The 23,502-nt window shown below is 39.0% G+C and overlaps 3 protein-coding genes across 4 annotated transcripts in view; all 3 read right to left on the reverse strand.

The window, feature by feature from the left end:
- rin2 (Ras and Rab interactor 2) overlaps window positions 1-8,279 on the reverse strand; it is a 46,256-nt gene extending 37,977 nt beyond the window's left edge. For both annotated transcript variants that reach the window (XM_036574293.1, XM_036574292.1), the window contains exon 1: window positions 8,022-8,279. The gene's annotated coding sequence lies outside the window, so the exon portion shown is untranslated. The remainder of the gene's footprint in view (window positions 1-8,021) is intronic.
- A 6,270-nt stretch (window positions 8,280-14,549) lies between these two features.
- Window positions 14,550-18,503, reverse strand: si:dkey-187a12.4. The gene is made up of 4 exons (XM_036574296.1): window positions 18,044-18,503; window positions 17,161-17,378; window positions 15,238-15,397; window positions 14,550-15,065 (listed from the first exon to the last, which is right to left on the reverse strand). Exons 1-4 carry the CDS (start codon window positions 18,354-18,356, stop codon window positions 14,893-14,895), a joined length of 864 nt encoding a protein of 287 aa, XP_036430189.1. The 5' UTR covers window positions 18,357-18,503; the 3' UTR covers window positions 14,550-14,892.
- Window positions 18,504-19,698: 1,195 nt separating this feature from the next.
- The window catches only part of slc24a3 (solute carrier family 24 member 3), a 91,404-nt gene continuing 87,600 nt past the window's right edge, over window positions 19,699-23,502 (reverse strand). The window contains exon 17 of the mRNA XM_036574295.1: window positions 19,699-23,481. Coding sequence (XP_036430188.1) covers window positions 23,338-23,481 — 144 coding nt within the window. The 3' untranslated portion in view covers window positions 19,699-23,337. The remainder of the gene's footprint in view (window positions 23,482-23,502) is intronic.

The raw sequence follows: 23,502 nt of genomic DNA on the forward strand, positions 1-23,502 counted from the left end.
ATGCTTGCCAACCAATCAGCACGCAGTGACAGTAATGTTAGCGTCCTGCGGCCCAAAACCCATTTGCTGTAGAAAAACGGAAATGTTCAGGTAGGTTTTTTGCTTTTTTAGTAAAATACATCATTCTACTTTCTAAAATTAAAGGAAAGTTCTGGACAAGTGATCAGAAACTATTTTAACCTTTCATTTTTAGCCATTTTGCTCCATTTACTCCCAGTCATTGAAGACTCACACCTTTGGCGTATTGCAGTCATGTTTTTGATACAACAGGGGAAATAGAAAGAGGCCAGCCTCCTCATAAACTGGCTCTGGTATCGGTCATATGTATCGCTTTCCTCATCACCAATACCCATACTGCATTTAAGTGCCAGTACTTTACTGAGGAAACTGATAGCATGTACTTTCCAGCCTAAAGCACTTTTCACCTTTTCTAATGAGGTACACTTCAAGATGAATTCAATGAGGAACATAAGGAAAGAACCGGTATTTAATGATGGGAATGCAACCAGCCTCTAGTTCTTCCAGTAGAGTTAGTGCTGCTAGGTCATAAGTAGGAAGTAAGAGAATAAACCTGCAAAACTAACCTGAAAACATCTACTGCATAAATTGGGGAGATTCCATATTGCACAATTTAAGTACATATGTCATGAAGAGCACGTACATAATCACATAATCACAGTAAACTGAGTCATTTAATACACTAAACTGAACTGAACCATATAGGGAACCCCTGCAGGAAGCCATTAGCGAAGCACCTACATATGAAACCAGACAAGAGCATGATGCGTGAACATTCTTGAGAGTTTTCATTATTGAGTAACACCAAAACTCAAAGGAGCCAATTACACGCCTGAACATGTACAGATCTATACAGATTGGCAGACATACAGCAAAAATATAGGACACATAGTAGAAAAAAAGAGAAAACAGAGAGCAAGAGAGAGAGCAAGAGAGAGAGAGAGAGAGAACATATTGAGGAAGTGAGTCCTTGTGTAAATACACTGTTCACCCAGACTCTGGCCAGGGCTTTGGGCTAATAATGAGGGCGAGGCACAGTGGGGAAGGAAAGTGGCTATGAGACACTGTTTTTGGCTAATGAAATCTGGCACTGTGTGCGTCCTCTCATTAGGATCCTGCTGTTATACAGTCTTCCATCTCACAGTCACCCCATAAAACTAGCTTGAGATGTAGAGAGACAGCAGGGGGTGGCAGCCTGGAGCAGCTGAAATAAGAAGAGGCCAGAGGGGTAGTTAGCACCAGCAGCGGCCTGCCAAACAAATCACACAAGAATACACATCATCAATTAAACTGTAGGCCGGCAGTTAGTAAATGTTGCTCTTTTGACACCTAGAATTTCACACACATCAAGTAAAAAACATTTGTCCAACCAATTAGTTATGTCTGCGTTACTGCGGCTTTCGCTTGGTCTCTGCTCCTTCTGAGGAAGGAGAGTGAAAAGAGAGCTAAATGACATTAACAGACAAGGCAGCAAAAGTGGCGAGAAAACAAGCTGAAAATAGCTTCTACTGCCCACAGTCTGCTGCAGCCATCCTGACCACCAAACCTTCTAAATACTTAAGGACAGAGTGTCTCAAATCAGTTTGCATAGATTGAAACGTGTTGCAATGTTAGTCTACATTTAGGTCTTTCCACCCATGCAAACACATCCCTCTTTAAACTGTGTCACGCAGATCCCCATTCACCACCATGTCTTTGACTTATGACGACAAGGCCATAAGCACATGCATCCACAGCCTGAAAGTGTGTGTGAGTGTCTGTGTGTAGAAGAGAGAGAGAGAGAGAGAGAGAAAGAGAAAGGAGAGAGAGAGAGAGAGAGAGACCAGCAGAAAGGGGTCTAGGCCAACACTTCACAGGATGTGGGCAACTCCACCCCATCCAGACTTTCCCAGGCACAGATCCAACCAATCAAAATCCAGGTCAGGCAACAATTCACATAGTACATGCATTGGCAAATTCCAGATTCATATGGTAACCTCCAGCAGCAGTGAGACGTTGTGTTTGCTAGAATATCAGTGTTGTTGTTTAACTCCTTTGTCCTGTTTTTCTCTATTACACACCTGACAGCGTTCAAATAGCACAAACATCAGCACAAACAGATCTCTCACTAACACTCTACTGGAAAAACAATGAGATGATTCTGTGCAAAACACTTCACGCAAGTGTGACTGTTACATATTGTCACTGTTGGAAAAAAAACCTTGTATATCCATTTTTACCATTCGGGCCAGTTGCCCTTCACATTGTGTCCTGATTAATGGACCAATAGAAATTGTCTAAAATGACTTAGAATGAGACCATGTACCATTAACTTCCACTCAAAGTTAAAGATGATTTTTCCTTCTTTTGTAAAGCTACCTCTTTGGAGATGCATGGTTTTGTTACAGCTAACAATATATAGTAAGATTTACATGTACCCTGATCATAATTTAATTCATTTTAAAATTCATAAATGAAAAATCAGTTGCCTGTTTATATAACAGGAATAAAAAAAGAGCTCTATCAAATCAAAATTAAGAGGCAACTGGCAATTTAGATAATAAGTAATATTATTTCATACAACTGCAACATAAATTGGTCAAAATAAAAGTAATAAATTGGTCAACTGCTTTGAGGCAAAAATCTGTCGATACTTTTGTAAGTGAACAGTGGGTTATTTTTCTGGGATATCCCTTTACTTTTTAATAATAACCATTTGTAACAACCAAAGAAAATGTATAATATTATTATTGTGCAAAGTATTGCTTTCTATTACTGTGGGGCTGGTAAAACCTGAAGCTAAATGTTGTTTTACAGCTTAATTTCTGTAAGACTGAAGTTGGGTTCCTATTCCACAGTTTGGAGTTACATTCTGGCACCTGTGCATGTGCCTAAAAGTAACTGCTGCACTATTTACGATGGAACAGGAAATTTCTATAAAAAAGCTTCAGTGCCATCAAATTTCTCAAGTCATTTGTCTTATACGTGCATCCCATACTTTTGTGCCTCCAATCGTCAGACACTGCTGGAGTTTGGAAAATATTCAGTTCCTTGAAAGGTAAGAGAGGAAATCTTGTGTCCACGTCAGGTGAAGGCCAACCACAAAAAAAGACTGTCCATTTCTTTATGCCTGCTGGCTAAAAAACAAAGTGGACTGCTGTAAGTGCAATGAACTAGACAGCAGGAGGTGACTGAGGGATTGCTGCTGCATTTCCATTTTTATTTGAAACAGGACTAAAACACCTAATGTTATCATTGTTGCAGTGCTTGTATATCACCTTATCTGTGCTTATTTGTAGCACAGTGAGAAAGAATTTCATCCAATATACCGGTTCAGTATATCTCACTACTAATTATGATCGTGCATCATACAGTCCTTCAGCAAAAGTCTGCACGTGGCATGCCACACCAGTGGCAACTTTCCAGAAGCCAACCATGATAACATCATGATATAAAACACAAAATTTGCATGCACTTTGGTTTCCTCAACATAGTTACTCAAACATGTCATGATTTATTTAATCAGACAAAACTGTCTATTATGAACTAAATATAATAATTAAGTCATATGGGAAGTATCTGGGAGCATTTTTTTGTAAAAATGATGGTGCTAATGATTGCAATAATGATGACTAAGTAAGATTGCTTAGTGCATCTAATTAATGAATATTACTCTCCTATATTGCAAAATAATGGGGTTTTAACTTCAAAAGTTACTGGGCTACCTTGAAATCCAACTGTACACAAGTAGAGAGTGAAACACAACAATGTTTGTCCAGGTCCTCATTGCAACATGCACACATGGCCTGTGTTTACAGAACCACTGAGTACAAGTCAGAAAGACCCAGATTACATATAGTTCAAATAAACAAGACAGTGCGGTACAGTACCAACTACAATACAATCATACACATCAGTGAACAACATGGCTCTAGGCCCAACAATAAATACAACACAACACTATAAATATGCAAAACAAGACAACATGAGACGTATAAGAGCGTCAGCCATGCAAAGATTACAGCCCTGTCCAAATTATACATAAGCTGTAACAGCAGCATAGCATTGTGCATGAGAGGATGTTGTAGACAGTCCAGAGAAAGAAGTTGTTATAACTTTAAGCGGGTTGTGCAACAGTGTGAGTTGGACAGTGTTTGTGAGTGAGGGAGTGGGTGGAAGGGGGCACAGACATATGGTTGAAGACAATGTCTGGCCAACAACACACACTGCCAGGCTGTTTCAACTGTATCACTGTATCTGAAGTCCACGGTCATAAACAAACTCAAAGTCAAGACCTTACAAAATGAAGGACTCACCAATGACATTTTACTTAATAAGAATGCATAACCTCGCTACCAGTGGAGATAACAGATTAGACCTCTGTTAAATCACTAGAATGAATCATTCTTAAAGCACTGAGGAAGCTGGCTCCCCCTCACCTAATCTCTGTGGTTTCCTCTGTATTAATGTGTCTCTCTGTGGAGCGCTGTAGCTCTCCCTCCCTGCAATGATTCTCTCTGGGATGGAAGGAAATGACAAAAGCTCTCTGCACTGTCAGAAATCATTCAAAACAAAGCCAAAAGGCAGACAGTGCAAAGAGTGCAGTCTGAAAAAAACGGGTGAACATTTCTGGCATTTCAAAACCATTACAATTATCCCTGTATTTTGTTATCTAGCAAAGTAATCTGGCAGCTGAAATCTCATAGTAACATTGTTAGTCACACTGTTTGGTAAAATGAGAACCCCAAGTTCACACTTTGCAGGAATATTTCAATCAGCTGAGGAATGAGGCAGATCTCAGCACTGCTAAAAACTAAACAGTGGAAAAAGGGCTCAAAAGCAGAGCCAATATGAGTACAACACAGTGCTGCTGCCCATCCAACTGTGTAACCAGCATTCAGTTATGGTTTTACACACAATACTGATTTTAAGTTTTAGCAATATTGATGGATTACAAAAACTTTGTTATCATTCCCATCAAAAACGCTATTTCATTAACTTAGTAACTTACTATATCATCTGATGAAGTACTGACTTAGTGCAGATATACATACATACATATATACATCTATATTTATGTACTTTGGTACATATATATATATATATATATATATATATATATTTATCTTTCTATATTTATTTTATTGGATTTAATTTCTTGATGCTACTTGCACCTAGAGAAATTCCTTGTACATCTGGCTCTTGGCAAATAAAGATTTTCATTCTGAGAGATACTGTGATATCCAGTGCATCCACTGTGCAAGTCCAGACAAATAGTTATGTGCATCCTTTTTTTAGATGTCTAAGACTTTTGTAAGGTACTATATTTGGAAATAATTTTCAGTTTTCAGTTTTATCAGTGCAGCCCAGCACTAGTTCAACGTGGTCCTAGCACAGTACTTTCTGCTTAATTTGGATACCTAAATCTCTCTAAGCATCTCAGTTCACACTGAGTTTAAACCTCAAGCAACACCCACATAATGTCAGTACAGGTCAGCAGTGATGACTTTAAAACATACTTGAACAAGCAAAAGGACTTTTAGCTGTATTGTGGATGCTAACCAAACTCCACCTAACTCTACTAACTCTACTAATATCTCCATCATTCAGTCCATTTTAATAACTGAACCACTGTGTTATGTCCACTTACACCAACATGAACGTTCATAAATAACTGGTCAATGAATGCACAAATTGACTATTGTATAACACAGTGACAAATAAGCAAATCATTTATCCTGTGTTAGTGTGTAGCTTAGTACCAAAAAGCTGCGGTTTGGCCAGATCTGATGGGACACTATGCTGACACAGGGCTTAATCATTCTGCATGGCAGCTCTCCAGGACTCATAAACAGCTTTGGAATTTCTTTCTCAACATAAATCAGTGCTCTTTTGTGATATCTTCAATCAGAAATTATACAACAGTTAGTTCCAGGCATGCAAGCTGATTGGTTGAGAAGCGTTTCTAACCGTGCTGTTATTTTGCCATAACAGCACGTTTTTTTCACAAACACTGTATCACTCAGCTGAGACGCCATTGCTAAGCAATGACTTCAACAGCTGTAGGAGACGCTCAAACCAAAAAGTAAAACATTTTTACTTTTTACTTTGTGCACAAACAGAAAATGGATACTTTTAAGATTACATTTGACCTATTGCCGATTTGGTCAGACTCTGAAGATGAGACTACACTAAATTCCGAAACTGTCATCACCACTGAGCAAGCTTTTCAGTCTGCAGCTGTGACAGAAGAACACTTAAACACCTTGGAAGTAGCCAGACATGAACCGAATACCATTCGCCAAAGCAAACCCGAATACCATTTGCCTTTATAGATTGGCTGGAACAAAACAACATTAATATTGATCTAGCAAAAATTAACAAAAGTGAGCTAAACTTGATACTGTGACAGTTTATGTAAGCAATAGAACACTCAAGGTTGTTTGTTATTGCGAATAACATCACAGCCGTGATGCTATTTTACGATAACACACTGCCTCTCATGTTCTATTGCTTAAATAAACAACTGGAAAATAGAAAGCAAATAGGATTAATAACACAGTTAATCCAACACCCTGAACAGAACATACCAAACAAAGGCATGTTGTCCAGTTAGGCATCTATATCTTCATGTGCAGTATAATGTGCAATCACTTCAGACCAGTTTGTCAGACACAGTGAGTTTCAGCACTCTAAATTTAAGCATGACAAACTGTAATGACACCTTAGGCATCGCAGACACAATCACATTTCTGCTTCCTCAACATATTACTATGACAGAATACTTACACAACACGGCCAACCAGCTGCGATTAATGGAGAAAGGATGTCGGAGAGCTATGTGTATGTGGAACATTTGACTGTGGAGTCCATACGGGTCTAAAACACTGAAACTAATGAAAACATGGCCTTAATAAAGTAATCCTGTCAATCATTTTACACCCCCGAATTCTTATGCAAGTTTTGCATAAAATCTCAGTTACGCTGCTCCTGCCAGAGAATAATCTTCTTAACAGAGTTCAGAAACACAGGTGGAAAAGTGGTGGGCAAGACAAAACTGACTCACTGTTTCTAATAGTAGCATGTCTCTCTTTGGAGACACTGTGTCAGACTCACTTGGTTAGAATTGGAGTATGAAACATAGAAAGTAAATAAGGAAATCTGTGGTTAAAAACCTCAGAAAACAATCAAATAAAATCAAAATGCACACCAATGCTCCAGTGAACATTACGAAAACAATACCCCGAGTCTGAGTCATCCTAACCTGTGCTGATTTTAACTCCACCCTGACTCCCTCTTTTCAGAAAAAATACAATACCATCATTTAGAGCAGAGTTCACTAAGTGGTCATTTGTAACATGAGAAGAAGGAAATTCTCAATTCCAGTTTCTAAACATCATACAGAGGAAAAACTCACTCCAGTATTATAACGTATGATATATTTATAGCGAGTAATACACTTTTATTACTAAGCAAAGTGAAAGCCTATAGTTTAAAGATGCGTCTGCTAACTGATTACAAACAACAACATGATTTCAAGAACTGAAATTACAATTCAGTTTGCACACCTTCCCATATTTTCAGCCACACTAACACTGCTCATTTGTGTTAGGAAGCTCACCGCTTGACAATTAGCTTAATCAGTCGTGAGAGTTTTGGAAAGCTTGGAGGAACAACAGGTGCTGGTTCGGGACTGAAGCAAAGGAAGAAATAAGTTTAAGCCTTTTTGTTATAGCTAACTCACTTAACATACAGTTCATAACAGGCGTACAAACTCACGTTATTATCGAGTGCGTGGGTGTTTTTGTCAGCGTAACTTAGGGAGCCAAAACCGACATCCTATACCAACTGTACCCAACAAAAACACACACAGGAGACTTGTTTTATATCGCAAATATGTACTCTGGGGGTAGAAGGGTGCACACAAAGGTGTTCTTAACCAATCTTTAGCGGTGTTAGCTTCATAAAACCTTTAAACGCGAACATTTAGCGTTCCTGGAACATTTTAAAGGTTTGTTGCTCACCTCGACGACGGGACGGCGGCTCGGCGCAAGACTTGAGCTCCGGTTTCTTACGAAGCTATTACACGGTCACAACACAGCTGTCCATTGGAAACAGTTGCTAGTTTGTGCTACTCTTTGAGTTTGTCCCATTACTGAGGGATGAGCTCCTCTTCTACACCGCATGCAAAGTGTTGTTTCACAGTTTGCTGTAAACTCTCTCTCTCTCTCTCTTTCTCTCTCTCTCTCTCTCTCTCTCAGCTCGACGGCGCATGCGACCTCTCCCGGCAAAAACAAACTCAGGAGAACAAAAGTAAATCTGCCTTCAGTTTCAAGTCACGTGTTTCTGCTGGAATGTCTTGGACGGGAATGGCCTTTGTTAGTCGGACAAACCAATTTAGGTTAAAAGCACACACTGCGGGTTCCGAACGACCACCCTGCTGACCCGGTCATTTTGTTTCAGAGCTAAAGAAGATGGTTGAATTTGCTTCTCTTGCTTCGTATTTGTGATTAACGTTACATGTGCAGTTACCAGAGTTCGGCGAAAGTAGTGATGGCTGAACACTGAATACACCGTCCTAAATGTATTCAGTCACATATCCCATCCTATTAGGAAGCCATCAGATACATTTAGAATCAGCCATTGGTCACCTGTTAAACCATTAGGACCCTTTACATTGTGATATCAACCCATTAAAAATGGCAAAACACATTACAAAAGCATTCGAAACCAACACACTTAATGGCATCTATGTTTTTTTTCAGCAGGGATCTTTTTTTTTATTAACACTGTTCATTGCTGTTACTGGTTGTCAGTTTTCTTCATGTAATTATTGTTTCTTGAAATACGTTTTATGAAAAATCCACTTTTTTCACTCTCATCAACAGCTTAAGTCCACTGCTGCTCCCACAATTCCCTGAGCAGGAGTTGCTAAATGTATTACTCGTTGCTAAACTTATCAAATATGTCCACTAATAAGGAACATTTTTGTTTGACCTTCCCTCAAAAGAGCTCAGTAATGCTGAGATTAATAACTGATCATCATATTGGTTGATCAGTCTACTCAGGCTTTAGCAGGAACTTGAGTTTGTAAAGAAGCTGTAACTTGAGGCCCTCTTTAGAGTTTGTCTAATGAGCATATAGTTAAAAATAACTATATTCAGAATACTGCCTCTATAAAATGTAACTAAGACTGAATACAGAATACTGATACTTAATTTCTGTATTTTGAACATGTATTCCCAATACTTATATTTATTGAATCCCAACCCTGACAGTTACTCAGCAACTGTGTGCACGTGCATTATTTATACTGTCTTTGTGAGCAAAGTCCTCCATAAGCCCATAATCATAAATGCTCACAATGTTGATAGCAAGACGTTTATTCGACATTAAGGCATTTTGGTTCAATTTAAAGGTATTGGTGTGTGTGTTGGTGGGGTTGGTGCTTGGGGGTTGTTTGCTGTATGAGTGTTTAATGTGAACAAATGTTAATTTCATGTTTCTGTGTTTCTGAATGAACAAATAATACTTATATGTTGCAGCATTTGTGCTGAAAAAAAGTTAGTCCGTTATATTATCAACTTTTATTTATTTGATTTTAAGAGTACGTAGGGCCTAGTGATTAGAATGGATCAACAGTGATTTAATATAATACCAATATTTGTGTAATGTTCTACAAAGTTTTGATAACAGGCTATTAATAATACATTTTAAATGTGGAAGCATTGTCCCAAAAGTTCAACTAGAGCTGAAACAGTAAGAGACAAGAGAGGTCATATCCTCTTTAATCCCTTAAACTGCAGACTTATTATTCAGTTATTAATCACAGATGTATTATTTAGAGGCTACTATCAATTATTAGGTAACTACAATAAAACCATCATGTACGTTACGTAGGAACTCGGTAGGAAAACAAATTGCTGCACAGAAATGTAGATAAGCACTAATTTAACTGAGTTGCAGGTGAGCGTTTTTGATGGACTATTTTAATGTTTGTTTAATTGAATTCATATTCAACTAATAATAGTTATTCAACTAATTTCTAGTTTATTTAAGGACAGATGAATGTCCATGAGGAAATACTTTGGCCCAATCCCATTTCACCCCTTGCCCCTACCACTTGGCCCTTAGCCGTCTGTTTCGCGCGATCACGTCTAGGGTTAGGGTGTCCCAATTTTTGTTGAGATAAAGGGGTAGGGCGAAGGGTCAGGGATACATGGCCCTCCAAACGGAGGTTTTTCAGAGGCACGCTCCAAATGGAGTGTTATAAGGAAAAAAGAAAACCCGCAAGATGGCTGCGCGAGCGACCAAAGAAACCCACAAATGTATTTTCTCCGTTAACAAACACGATATCTTAGTTAAATGTCGTTTCAATGTATTATGGTCGTTTTCTTCATAACAAGCATAAAAAAGCGCTAGCTAATAGCATGCCAATGTCTCTGTAGCTAACTAAGCTAGCTAACTTTCCAGTTCCACCTTAAATAGTCCAGCAGTATTGACGCCTGAAGCGCCAGAATGTAACTGCTGCACCATTTAAGGTGGAACGGGAAAATTCGAACAAGAAGCTGGTGAATAACTGACTTCAGCTTCGTATCACCAAAAAATTAGAGGTGGGCGATAATAAATAATTGTCTTATACCCCTCTTTGAAAGCATATGATGCCCTAAATGTAACTAAAGCCCCGCAGCGAGGTTGCTGAACTTTTCGCTTCTCTGTTATCACTGAAGATGGGCCGGGTCGCCTACAGAGCACCGCTGGTGTCCTGTTAATGAAGCAATGTAATTTGAGGGTTGTCCCATTTCGTAGGGCAAAATTTCAACCACTACCCCTTGTAACTCAGTTCCACGGGGTTAGGGTGACACTCGAAAACAAGCGGTAGGGGTAAAAAGAAGAAATGGGATGAGGCCTTCATCTGCAGTAGGACAGAGAGGTCAAAAAGCTGCTGCTACTACCAATTATCATTAATCCTCCTTTAACTATAGTAAACTCGTCCCTTAGCCTGGGCCATGTACCCAGAGCCTTTAAACTAGCAGTTATTAAGCCTCTGATCAAGAAACCAAACCTAGATGCTAGCGTATTGTCTAATTACAGGCCTATTTCTAACCTACCATTTATATCTAAGATCTTAGAAAAAGCTGTAGCCCAACAACTTAGTTCATATCTACATAAGAACCACATATATGAAAAATTCCAATCTGGATTCAGGCCACATCACAGCACTGAGACAGCTCTATTTAAGATAACAAATGATCTTCTTCTTGCCTCTGATCAAGGCTACGTATCCCTGTTGGTACTACTTGACCTCAGCGCAGCTTTCAATACGATAGACCACAATATTCTCCTAGAAAGGTTAGAATACATGGCTGGAATTACAGGGACAGCCCTATCGTGGTTCAAATCTTACTTAACGGAACGTTATCAGTTTGTAAAGGTAAATGATTCATCTTCCAATTATTCACAAGTAAGATTTGGAATTCCGCAAGGCTCTATTTTAGGACCATTCTTATTTACATTATACATGCCACCGTTAGGCACAGTTATAAGTAGCCATGGCATTAACTTTCACTGTTACGCAGACGATACGCAATTGTACATATCAGCCAAGCCTGATGACAAATACAGGTTAAAGAAAATAGAGGACTGTGTAAAAGATGTGAAAGGCTGGATGTTACGTAACTTCCTCCTTCTAAACAGTAACAAAACAGAGGTTCTCCTTCTGGGTCCAAAAGTGGCAAGAAATAAATTACCAGATTTAATTTTAAATCTTGCTGACTTAAATCCTGTTGACTCAGCAGCAAAAAATCTTGGCATCATAATTGATCCAGATTTATCATTTGATCAACACATAGGCAGTATCACTAGGACAGCTTTTTTACATCTTCGCAACATCGCCAAAATAAGAAATGCCTTATCGCTGCACGATGCAGAAACATTAGTACATGCCTTTATTACTTCAAGGCTAGACTATTGTAATGCACTACTATCAGGATGCACCAGCAGGAATTTAAATAAACTTCAACTAGTTCAAAATGCTGCAGCCAGGGTTCTCACTAAAACTAGAAAATTTGATCATATCAGTCCAGTTCTATCATCACTCCATTGGCTGCCTGTTAAATTCCGTATCGATTACACAATTCTTTTATTGACGTATAAAGCCCGACATGGGCTCGCTCCTGAGTACCTGCAAGACCTTATTTCCCATTATGAGCCACCACGATTACTCAGATCACAGAGTGCTGGCTTTTTAATAGTTCCCAAAATTCAGAAGGTTTCAGCTGGGGGAAGAGCCTTTTCTTATAAAGCCCCCAAACTCTGGAATGATCTTGCAGAAAATGTTCGGGACTCAGACTCAGTCGCAATCTTCAAATCTAGGCTGAAAACTCACTTGTTTAGTTTAGCTTTTGGTAGTTAATGTTCCCCCTTAGATAAAGGCAGCAGATCCAGGGGTCCATGGACACAGGCAATTATAGTAAACTGAGACGCTGGTGCTGTTGTCCCGCCGCTCGCACGCGATCACTCAGGTTTGTGGACGGTGGAGCGGAGGGATGCCAGATTGTTTCAGGGTGCTCCCGTGTCTGTGTGTCCTTTTGGTTCTCTCCTTTTAGTTAAGCTGTTATAGTCAGATTTACCGGGGTCATTAGCCACACTCTGGAAATGTTCACATTCTATGTTTCACATACACTCATACAGAACAAAACTAATTCCATCTCCCTACCTTTTTCCGAGCAAACGACTGCCCACCTGCCGGACGGACACTGATGGATGATTGTCTGCGGAGCTCTCCTGCTATCCGCTTCAGACCAATTGCCCACGCCCCAGTCGCCGCCACTTGCCCAGCTACCGCCACTTGACTTGGACTAGCTGCCCACTCCCACTCTACACTGAAGTTTTCATGGACTCCTAACTACTACTACTATTAATATTAGTAGTATAATAATTTTGTAGGTAGTCTGACCAGAGGAGGATGGGTCCCCCCATGTGAGCCTTGGTTCCTCCCACTGAGGGAGTTTTTCCTTGCCACTGTCACCACTAGCTTGCTCACTTGGAGGATTTACATTTCATGTTAAAACTTTGTCTTTAATGGATTTCTGTGAAGCTGCTTTGTGACAACATCAGTTGTAAAAAGCGCTATACAAATAAATTTGACTTGACTTGACTCTACCGGAAGTTATGTAGCGTTGCTAAGATACGAAAAGACGCCTAGCGACTGCCCTGTGTGACCACGTGACGTGCCTCAGCGCTGTTTGTGACTGCGGTGGAGAATAACAGACACTGTCCTGATTCAAAACAGCTCAGCATTCACTGAGACGACGCGAAGGGGAGTGTATAATAATACCGCAGCACTGTTCTGACAGTTAAAGCAGTCAGCTACTTCCAGCTGAACTCCAGGCACTTATGTTTGTGATCTGATGTGAGGAAAAGCTTTCTTCAACAAGCCTTCTGAGCACTTTGCTGGCATGTAAATAGACAACTGTAGTTTTAAAGACTTGGATGCTACCAACCACTACAACTGTCCAAATGTAACCACTGAAGAAGGTTTTGCTTCTCAAACTTCTTCCTCACTGTGTGTCGGGACACTCGTGTTGTGGTTCCAGTTGTTTGAAACTTCCTAATTATTGCCTTCACAGTAGACATGTCTGAAAAGGTTTTTTTAAGGCCATACTTTCTGATTTCTAAAATTATATTAATAACTCTTCCCCATGTTGATGGATAACTAAAGGCCTGCATCAAAAAGTGCCTTAAAGGGGAACTCCACTTATTTAAAAAAAAAAAAAAATGAGATGCAAACAAAGTCATTCAGTGTGTTTTTATGTGAACTGGATCAGTAGAGAAACTTGGCATAAACTTCTTGTGCCACCTATAAATTTCTTTTCAGTGGTGATAGGAACCAGGGGTCATTATGTCTACAATGCAAATATACCCAGTATATTTTAAATCCAAAATGACCAGTGAACCTACACGTCTTCTGAATTGTTACAAGTAAAATAAATGGAAAATAATGGAAAAACATACAATTACCTTGGGAACTTTTTTTCTTACAGCGTCCTACATGTTCCTCTCTGCCATGAATGGGATTTTAAAAAATAACTGTTTGTGAGATTTTAGAGGTAGCACTGCTGTGAACAATTCTGCCTTGGAAAGTTTATCTCGAACATATTATCATATTAAATGGCTCTGAATGACTTCTACATGTTTACATCTTAACCATTTAATTCTGCAGCTGTCCTCCTAGGAACAGCGAAGTCAACAAGTGCGAGAGACCTTGAGGGCTCAAGAGTGCTAGATGCATTTGGGGCAGACTTGTGTGAGGCACTGGCTATGCATGCTCAGTACCCAACAAAAATAACAAAATCTGTTCATTTTTGCAAGGGATTCCAGATTTTGGATGGTAGTGTACTTCTCTGCCATTTTGGTAAAGCAGCTGTTAACATCCACTCTGACTGGTTTTAGCCTGTATCTAGAGGAGCCACTACTGAAACCACATCAGCCAATAATTATGACTCATATGTTTTTGAGAAAAATGTTTATTAGATAAAGATTTATTTTTTCTTTAAATAATTGTACCCCAATGAAAGATTTCTCTTTTTTTTCAATATAACATCAACTGATAAACAACAAAGACAATTTTTTTATTGCCTTTTCTGCTTACCAAGGGTGCCAATAATTCTAAATGGCACTGTAATGCCATTCATGAACTTGCATCTATACTGAACTATACCTCAGGACATTTATGGTTCATTACAGTCATAGCAAGAAACATTTATCCAAAAGATCAGACAAAGCTTTAACTTAAAATAGCATTTTGAAATGCACAAGCAGAATGGACTGTTTTTAATGCTTTTAGATGTAACTGTGTTGAAATATGAGATTGTGAACCATTTTATGATGTGATCACCCCTCTGTATCAGGATACTTGGGGCACATGAATTCAACCGGAGGTTTGTAATGCTGTCTCCGACCGCTGCCACCTTGTCTGAATGGTGCAAATCGTAGCCATCTCTTTACTACATCTGCAAACTGATGGTGCGTGGCCTCCTTTCCTACAGGGGTCCTCTTTAATGCGCCTGTGGAAAATAAAGCTATTACTCTTTGCTTAATATTAGGATCTTGGGTAACACAGTTTCCCGAATGTGTCTGAGAGAATACCAATAGCACATGAACATTTATGACTGTGTTATTATCTTAAGGATTCTCAAAGGGGATGTTTAATTCAACAACTGCTCGAAAATCACTCACGAAACAAAACTCCTTGCAGTCTAGTGTTTTTGAAGCTCCTTTTTTGTCCTCTGCCAATCCAGTTTAACTCTGAACCTACGGCAAAAGATAAAACTGCCTGCAACAGCCGCCTGACAGCATCATCCACTGTTGCACCGCCCATTCGGGAGAGATGGGACACCTGTAGTTTTGGAATACGGGTTAGTGCTTAGAAAAGAAAAAGAGGTAAAACATAGCGATCAAACTGTGAAGAAGAAATACAAAATCCTTCAAGAAATTTAAATGACAAAATAGCTACTGATCAAAGGTTTTTTACCAAAGAATAAACTTTGTCTTAGGCAAAACCTGTTGAAAACCTTCCAGAGGTTGGTAAAGATGGAAAGATATTTCAAAATGGCAAGACACTGGATAGAATAATCCATTTTTTGAACATATTTTCTTTTGATAGCACAAAACACTTTTGTCATGTGATCAAAATATGGTCAAAAGTATGTGGATACCCCTCCTAATTATTGAGTTCAGGTGTTTCAGTCACACTCTTTACTAACAGGTGTATTAAATCAATCACACAACCATGCAATCTCCATAGACAAGCACTGTCAGTATAATGGGCCATACTGAAGAGCTGTTTGTGAAATTTCTGTCTTGCTACATCTGCCCTGGTCAACTGTAAGAGCTATTGTGAGATAGAAGCATCCAGGAGCAATGAATGCTCAACTACAAAGCAGTAAACCCTGCAAACTCACAGAGAGGTCATCAAGGGTCGGGTGCTAAAGCGCACAGAAATAATAGTCCCTTTTTATAATTCATAATAATTTCCCTTTTTTAAATAATGTTGTGCAAAAACTTCAGCAGTAAAATATACGCACTTGTAGTAGACCTTAAAATGTTACATGGACACTTGAAATATTCAAAATTTAAATGTCCCAAGGTGCTTGGTCTTTCAAACCTACCTATTTGCTTGAACTAGACACCTGGCAAGTTCATTAATACTTGGGCTCAATTTCTTTCTCAATTTCTGCTGAGCTGACGTTAAGTGTTTATATTGGTTGAACGGCAGCTGAAATGCAGCTAGTGTATTTGGTGACATGACTGGTGTGGAAGAATTGTGCAGAATTGTGTAGAACTGAGGTGTAACCGCTATCCCATAGACGGTTGTTGGGGTAGGAGAGTCAGAGCACAATATGTTGCAGGGCATGCTGGAGCCTGTAGTGCAGCACATTGTGAAATGGGCTAATAATAATAGAAAATTAAAATACTTCTGCCGGCTTGTGTGGCGGGCCTGATCTGGCCCACAGGCCTTCTGTTTGACACATGGGGTCTATTGCATAGCATAGCTTTGTTTTTCAGGGTATGGGCTGGGCCCTTTAGTTCCAGTGAAGGGTGATATTAATGCTACAGCATGCAAAGACATTTTAGGCAACTATATGCTTCCAACTTTACAGCAGCAGTTTGGGGAAGGCCATTTCCTGTTCCAGCAAGACTGTGCCCCTGTATACAAAACAAGCAGACATGGTTTGACAAGTTTGGTGAGGAGGAACTCAGAGTGGCCTGCACAGAACCCTGAACTCAACCCCACTGAACACCTCTGAGATGAAATGAAACATTAATTTCAAGCTAGGCGTTCTCGTCCAACCTCACAGATGCTCTTTTGACTGCATGGCAACATGTCCCACAGACACACTCCAAAATCTTGTGGAAAGACTTCCCAGAAGTGTGGAGGCTGTTAAAGCCACAAAGGGCGCCAACTCTATATTAATGCTCATGGTTTTGGAATGGGATATTCAACAAGCTCATTTAGGTGTGATGGTCAAGTGTCCGCATACTTTTGTCCATACAGTGTACACTGACTGTTATGTTATCTTGCAGTCTTAGTTTGTTTATGGCATATCATCTGCATTATCACAATGACCCTTTAACTATTATTCATTTATAAGATATTACCATTCTCTTTTGTGCTTCCGCGTCTTCCAAATGCCGCTCTGTTTCATCAAGTTGTTCCATCGTCCGTATTGGTAGATCTATATCAAGAGCTTCAACCTCCTCTTCCCATGTCTGTCCTTGAACCCTGGCCTGCAGGTCTTTCAGCACAACCCACTGTCTCCGTTGCTCTTCCTTGATCTCAAGTAGGAGTGATATAATTTTCCTTTGTGCAGCAGTTTCTGATGGTGTAGAATGGAGAATGTTTGAAAACACATTTGATTAATAACATATTAGGTTCTTAGAAAGATATGCACAGCTCTATGAAACCACACATTGGTTCCCTTAAGATTCCAGAAAGCAGGAAATGACTGGATGTCACTGGCCAATTTCAAATTCAGTGAAAGTCAGTCCGCACCCTTATGAAATGCTTCCCTTATTTATAAACCAATAACCAAAATTCACTAAATTTCCTTTTACTTTAAATGTTTGCAAAGACATGAAGAAATATTTGCAAACCAAAGTTATGATTTTTCTTTTTACTATGATGAAAACATTTTATACATTATGTATCTATGTTAGACCTCAATCTTATTATTATTAGTTTGCCCATAGACAGTACAGACGTTTTGGTATTATTGTAAACAATCAGGTTATGTGGGATTGTCTTGTTTTGGCCAGTATTATTGGTTATGCATCGTTGTTATGACAACACGAGCAGCCTTTTGGACATCAAAACAAAGCACAATGCTTTCTTTAGATGTCAACTGGAACATTCAAAATAGCACTCAGGCTGTAATTTAACAAAGTATATACTTAACAAAGTAGAAAAATAGACAAACAGCCGTGTGAAGCTCGCAGTAAACTTTAGCACCACAATGATCAACTTGTCACAGTCACAGCCTACCTGATGATGACGATGATGATGATGATGATGGTGCGTCTGGCATCAACTTTTCTCCTACTATCGCTGTGCTGTAAGACTCCGACAGCGGTTCTACATTGAAGTTTACATCGGTCCGCCGAGGTGCGTCTTCTAGGCGTTTAGGAACACCTTCCCGTCTAGAGACGTCATCTGCCAAATGGTTCATTTCTTCGGAGACAGCTGAAAGCCTCTGCTGAAGTGTCTCCAGTGCCATGTCTGCCATGTGTTTGTTCACCAGCCCCTCCACTCGTCGCTGTATTGCCCAGTTTGAACCGTTTCCGTTGTTTGCTTCCATGGGTTACGCAAGCTAGCGAGCTTGCAAACTGTAAGCTAGTTTATGAGAAACCCGAATCCTGGAAACTATTCTTGCATATAAACACAAGAAAGACTTGCGAGGAAAATAGGCGGAAGTGGTTATCAAACTGTCTCCATCCAGCAGGCGTTATCACGTTACCGCAACGTCACGGCAATGTTGGCAGAACATTGGGAGTTCTCCATGAACTACAATTCCCACAAGCATTGGGAGCAGCTGCAGGAGCGCAATTAATTAGATTTGTACGGTCGAATTTCCTGCTAGAGTATTTCTAGAATGTGAAAGGTGGACGGGGCATATTTTATTCTGCTTTAGATCTGTTTCTCTCTTGCTTTGAAACGGCTTTTATTATAGGCTATGCCCTGTTTTCAAGGTGATTTATCTGTCTGGAGGGAAGATAGGCAGTCTGTTGCACACTGAAATACTATATTTTTCTAAATATACATGGACTTATTTCTAATGTTTTTGAGTAAATAGCAGAAATAAAAACTATTATTTATTAAGGCTGTTTTCATGAATTGTCATGACGCAAAGGCCAAAAACCACTCGCCGTCTGTGGATGTCACATTTTCTTGCACTTGGGCAAACATACTGAACAGTCAACTACTATTGCTATAAACACAATGAGGTAACAGTGAACCAATAGGAAAACATGGCTCTGTCTTAGTTTTTAAATGTTTTGAAATACGATTGTAGCAGACTTGTATATAATTCATTAATGAATTCATTCATTCATTAATTCTTTCTTTTTCATTTATTTTTTAAAGTAGCAATATGTAAGATGACGCAACCAGTCGAATTCATCCAGCACACAGTCCGTCCTCCTCCTTCTTCACACCTTCCCGTTTACTTAACAGTCTACAAGAAATGTTGCGAGTTCCGCATTAAGCTTCATTCCTTTACTTGTCAGGATGTCTCAGGAAGTTTTACAAAGTGCTCCTTTAAATAACAAAGGTAATTCTAATAGCAGTAGATTTTGTTGATTTTCTAGTGAACACATCCTCTACAGAGAACACACTTGCACACTTTAATGCACAACTACTTTTTACTTTGCTTTATATTTGCTTAATTTAACACATTAGGGAAAGAACATGGCCTGTGCAAAAGTTATGGCACATTTTATATTTTATGTTTTAAATGTTAAACTCTGCAAATAGAATTTTTTTACTAAAATGTGCAGGAAAATGCCATATGCCATATTCTCTTGTTCTCTGTAGAATACTGAAATGTAAGTTAAAAAAGGCCTTTAGTTGAAATCACACACACACACACACACACACACAGTAGGATGTGACCCAATCATGGGTAAAAGGAGAACAGCAGGTCTTTGGCCTTAGCAAAGATCATTTTATTTATGCTTGAGTAGCAAAAATGTACTCTGATATACACTTGAAACACCTGAACAAAATATTTCAGTACATAAAGCCAACAGTTCTTTCTCGTGTTCTCTGAAATGTGTAGTAAACCATTAATGCTGACTTAAACATTTACTGTTTCCATCATTGAAGAATCAAAGATCCAGCAGTATTCCCCTGAAAAAAATAAAACATGCAATGATCTAAGAGGTCTAATTTCACAGCTGTCTCATCAGTGTCCACCAATTATATAATAATAAACATAAGTAGGTTCTTATATTAAAATATCCTCATGCGAATTAGCGAACCAAAGGGCGTTTTAATCAAAACACAACAGAAATGAGGACCCAAACATCGTACAGTATCTATGAAAATATAGTCAACAGATATACAGGTTAAGACAAAAAATATAAATACATTTACACATATGTATATATGTACATCAGCGATGCATCACCCTGTAAATATCACATTTGTGTTTTAAATTGCTCTCATCCATTAAAGAACACCAGCAGATATGAGCATCTGAGTGGGGAATATGTGGAAAAATGTTCCACCCATAAGTGTGGGCTAATCACTTGTGCTTGCCCTTGCTCATAATTGGTGTCATGGTTGTGCGTACAAAGGAACAGCAGCACAGAACATAGCTGAACACTGTTTCTTTGACTGAAACTGGCCATTAAGCACTGATCAAGACAACAGTATTAGTGTACCATTAAAGACAAAACATCTGTCCTTAATGAAGTGATTCAACCACAAATCTGAATATAGCCATTGCTTTTTCCAGGAAATCAAGCAGTTTTACTGGGGCATTTTGAAGGCTGTGTCATTGCAGTGCTTCAGTAGGAGCCAAATGTGTTGCTTTTGAATGTCAAAGCTGCTGCTCTCATCTAAATATAATGTAAAGCAAAGAGTGAACAAATTTCACTAAAATCAACTCCATTACTGACGGAATTATGTATGTAAGCTATTTTGTTCTGTAAGGTGTATGGTGTCTTTTCCAGGACTAACAAGAGATAATATGTACACATTAATAATGATTATTATTGCATTACAAATCAAGTGGACTTCTATCAGGAACCCTGTTTTCCCTCAATTATTTAAATAATCTTCTAAATATATAACCTTCTACAAAACAACAAAATGAAGCAACTAACTAATATTAAGCAACCCTTATTATCCAAGAATAACAGTTCCATATTATACATTCTATCTTGAATAAACCAAGTTTTACATTAAGTAGAAGTGGCACATCCTATTACTAATACTGCTGTTGCATTTTTGGGAATTATGTTTAATATGTCTCCTTGTGTATATTTCCAGAGTGATAAAGGTACCAACATATTTATCATCATGGCAAAGTGATTTTAGTGGAGCTAAAAATACATTTTGACTCTCTATCCTAGTAGCAAAAGTAAGGTTCTACAGAAACTGTGACTAAATATACAAAAAGAAAACCTATTAAAAATCAACAGTGAGCCGACAAATTGGAAATTAGCTTTATGAGCTAAAGTATGTACATATCGATTTTTTTGACGCACATCCTAAATTTTAAAGCAGAGAACAGTTCGAAACATCTTGCATTACAAAGTACAAACAGTTTTTTTTTTGTGATAAAAATACTTTGCTGAGTTTTACATATAAGTTGATAGTAGCTAAACTCTACCGGTAAGATATGAACAGTAAGACCGAGTGAATTGGTCAGTGCATAAAACACATATGTTCATGTAATGTGCCTTCTGACATGGAGACTTGTGTGATGTTCTGTGTGCTACCTGGGCTTTGAGAACCACAAAATCCAAACCACGGCAGCTTTCTAAAGACTTCAGACGAGATAAAGTACCGCAAGTCAAAGCTCAAAAGTGTATGTGATCAATGTTGTACCACAGTTCAGAGTTCTCAGAATGCATGGTAGTGAAATTCATCTGAGATGCTGAAATAAATCCCGGTGGCGTCTCCGGATATGATGAAGGTAGCCAGTTAGGCTCTGTGAAAACAGTCCGAACAGATGAGGCTCCATGACTTACAGAGTTATTCAGCTGCGCTATCTAAAACCCATTCATAACTTCAAGTCTAGTAATCGCAGAAAGCTCCAAGACCAGAGTGGAATATCTGCATAAAATCAATGGATCCGCTTTGGATGGACTGTTCCAATAGGTTTCTCTAAAAATCCAACCATCAGAAGAGGTTAGCTTCATTTTATCAGGATATGTTCCCGCTAATCAGCTATTTGGGTTTGCAATTCACTTTGTCCTTTCACCATTCCTGTGAACATTATTTTTTATTAAAAAGCAGAAACACTGGGATAAACACACACACTGTGGTCACTCCTATCAGTGACCAAACCACTCTGATGTGCCGAAACAGTTCTACTTAAAAAAAGGTGACACAAAGCTTTGAAAGATAAAGTGACATAGCTTGGCTGAAACTCCAAAATGGTCTCTTCTTTGGGACAGCTGTGTTTTTTTGTTTTTTTTTTTGTTTTCTTTTAGGACCGCAAGAGGAAATTAATGTGCATAAATAGTTCAATAAATTATTAAATAGAAGAATCTCTGCGTCAATATATACAGAGTAATAGAGACAAAACAAATAATTCGTAAACATATTTTTACACGTCCCTTATTCCAGGGTCAGCATATTCTCACTTTAAACATAAATACAATACCGTTGGCAAGCGAACTACGGCTCTGACCCAATTTATTTGCATCTAGGCCCGTACCACTGCTACTCAAAAAGTCCCCCAAGACCCTCAAGAAAAAAAAAATATCAGTCCAGAGCTTGTTAATTGGAAACATAATTATCTGATATGGACCATTTCACCACTGTGTACAGCAACCTTTCGATATTTCCTTCCTACTCTAGAAAGTAAACATGTTCTGATTTAACATATTCAAAAGTTTTCCCTCCAAACAATCCCTGGCATCCAGACACAGCTGGGGAGGGAGGACTGAACTAGGTGTCAAGGATAATGCCCATGATAAGAGAGGAATCTCCAGTCACCTGGGTAACCACATCAGTACTGTCCATAAGTATATACAACAGGTCACCAGTACCTTTTTTTTGGCTAATCCCAAAGTAATCGCTTAAGAAATCTTTCAAAATCATGAACGCATTATTATATCAATATTTATAACCATATTTTAGATGATTATCATCTTAAGAAGTACTCAGTACATCGTGGCAAATCTTCAGTCCAGCCTTTTCTCAGCCAGTTTAGCAGCTAGTAAACAAATGTAATCATAAAAGATAATAGAGATTTTCATCATATTACAATAATAATTCAGTATTTTCATATCCATAGAAAATATTCAAAAACCCCTTATTTTCACATCAAACCAGGCAGTAGTCATCTTGGTTCACCTTCCTGTCCTGACTGAGAAGTCTGCATCCTTGAACAGATCCATGCTTCGCTCCTTTCCCCTCTCTACAGGCCAAAGCCACTGACCCAGGGCTCCATCGGCATCGCAAAAAAGAGAGGAATTACAGGATCGATAAATTAAGTTTTCACGAAGGACAGATCAGATCTTCCTCAGACGGAGGACCAGCGCCTGAGTCCTCACAGGACCGACCGAGAGACAAAGAGAGGGTAGTAATGGAGAGGAGTGGTGTCAATGGCAAGTGGGCAGATTGACGAAAATAAAGACGTTGAATTCAATGAGGATGGAGAAACACAGGAAAACGGCATACATCAGGAGACACGTGAAGCCCAGACGTTTGTCCAGGGTCCACTTGTTCAGATGCACACCCAGAACCTAAAAGAGAGGGTGGGGGAG

The sequence above is a fragment of the Colossoma macropomum genome, unplaced genomic scaffold, assembly GCF_904425465.1.
Source record: "Colossoma macropomum unplaced genomic scaffold, Colossoma_macropomum, whole genome shotgun sequence".
Classification (NCBI taxonomy): Eukaryota; Metazoa; Chordata; class Actinopteri; order Characiformes; family Serrasalmidae; genus Colossoma; species Colossoma macropomum.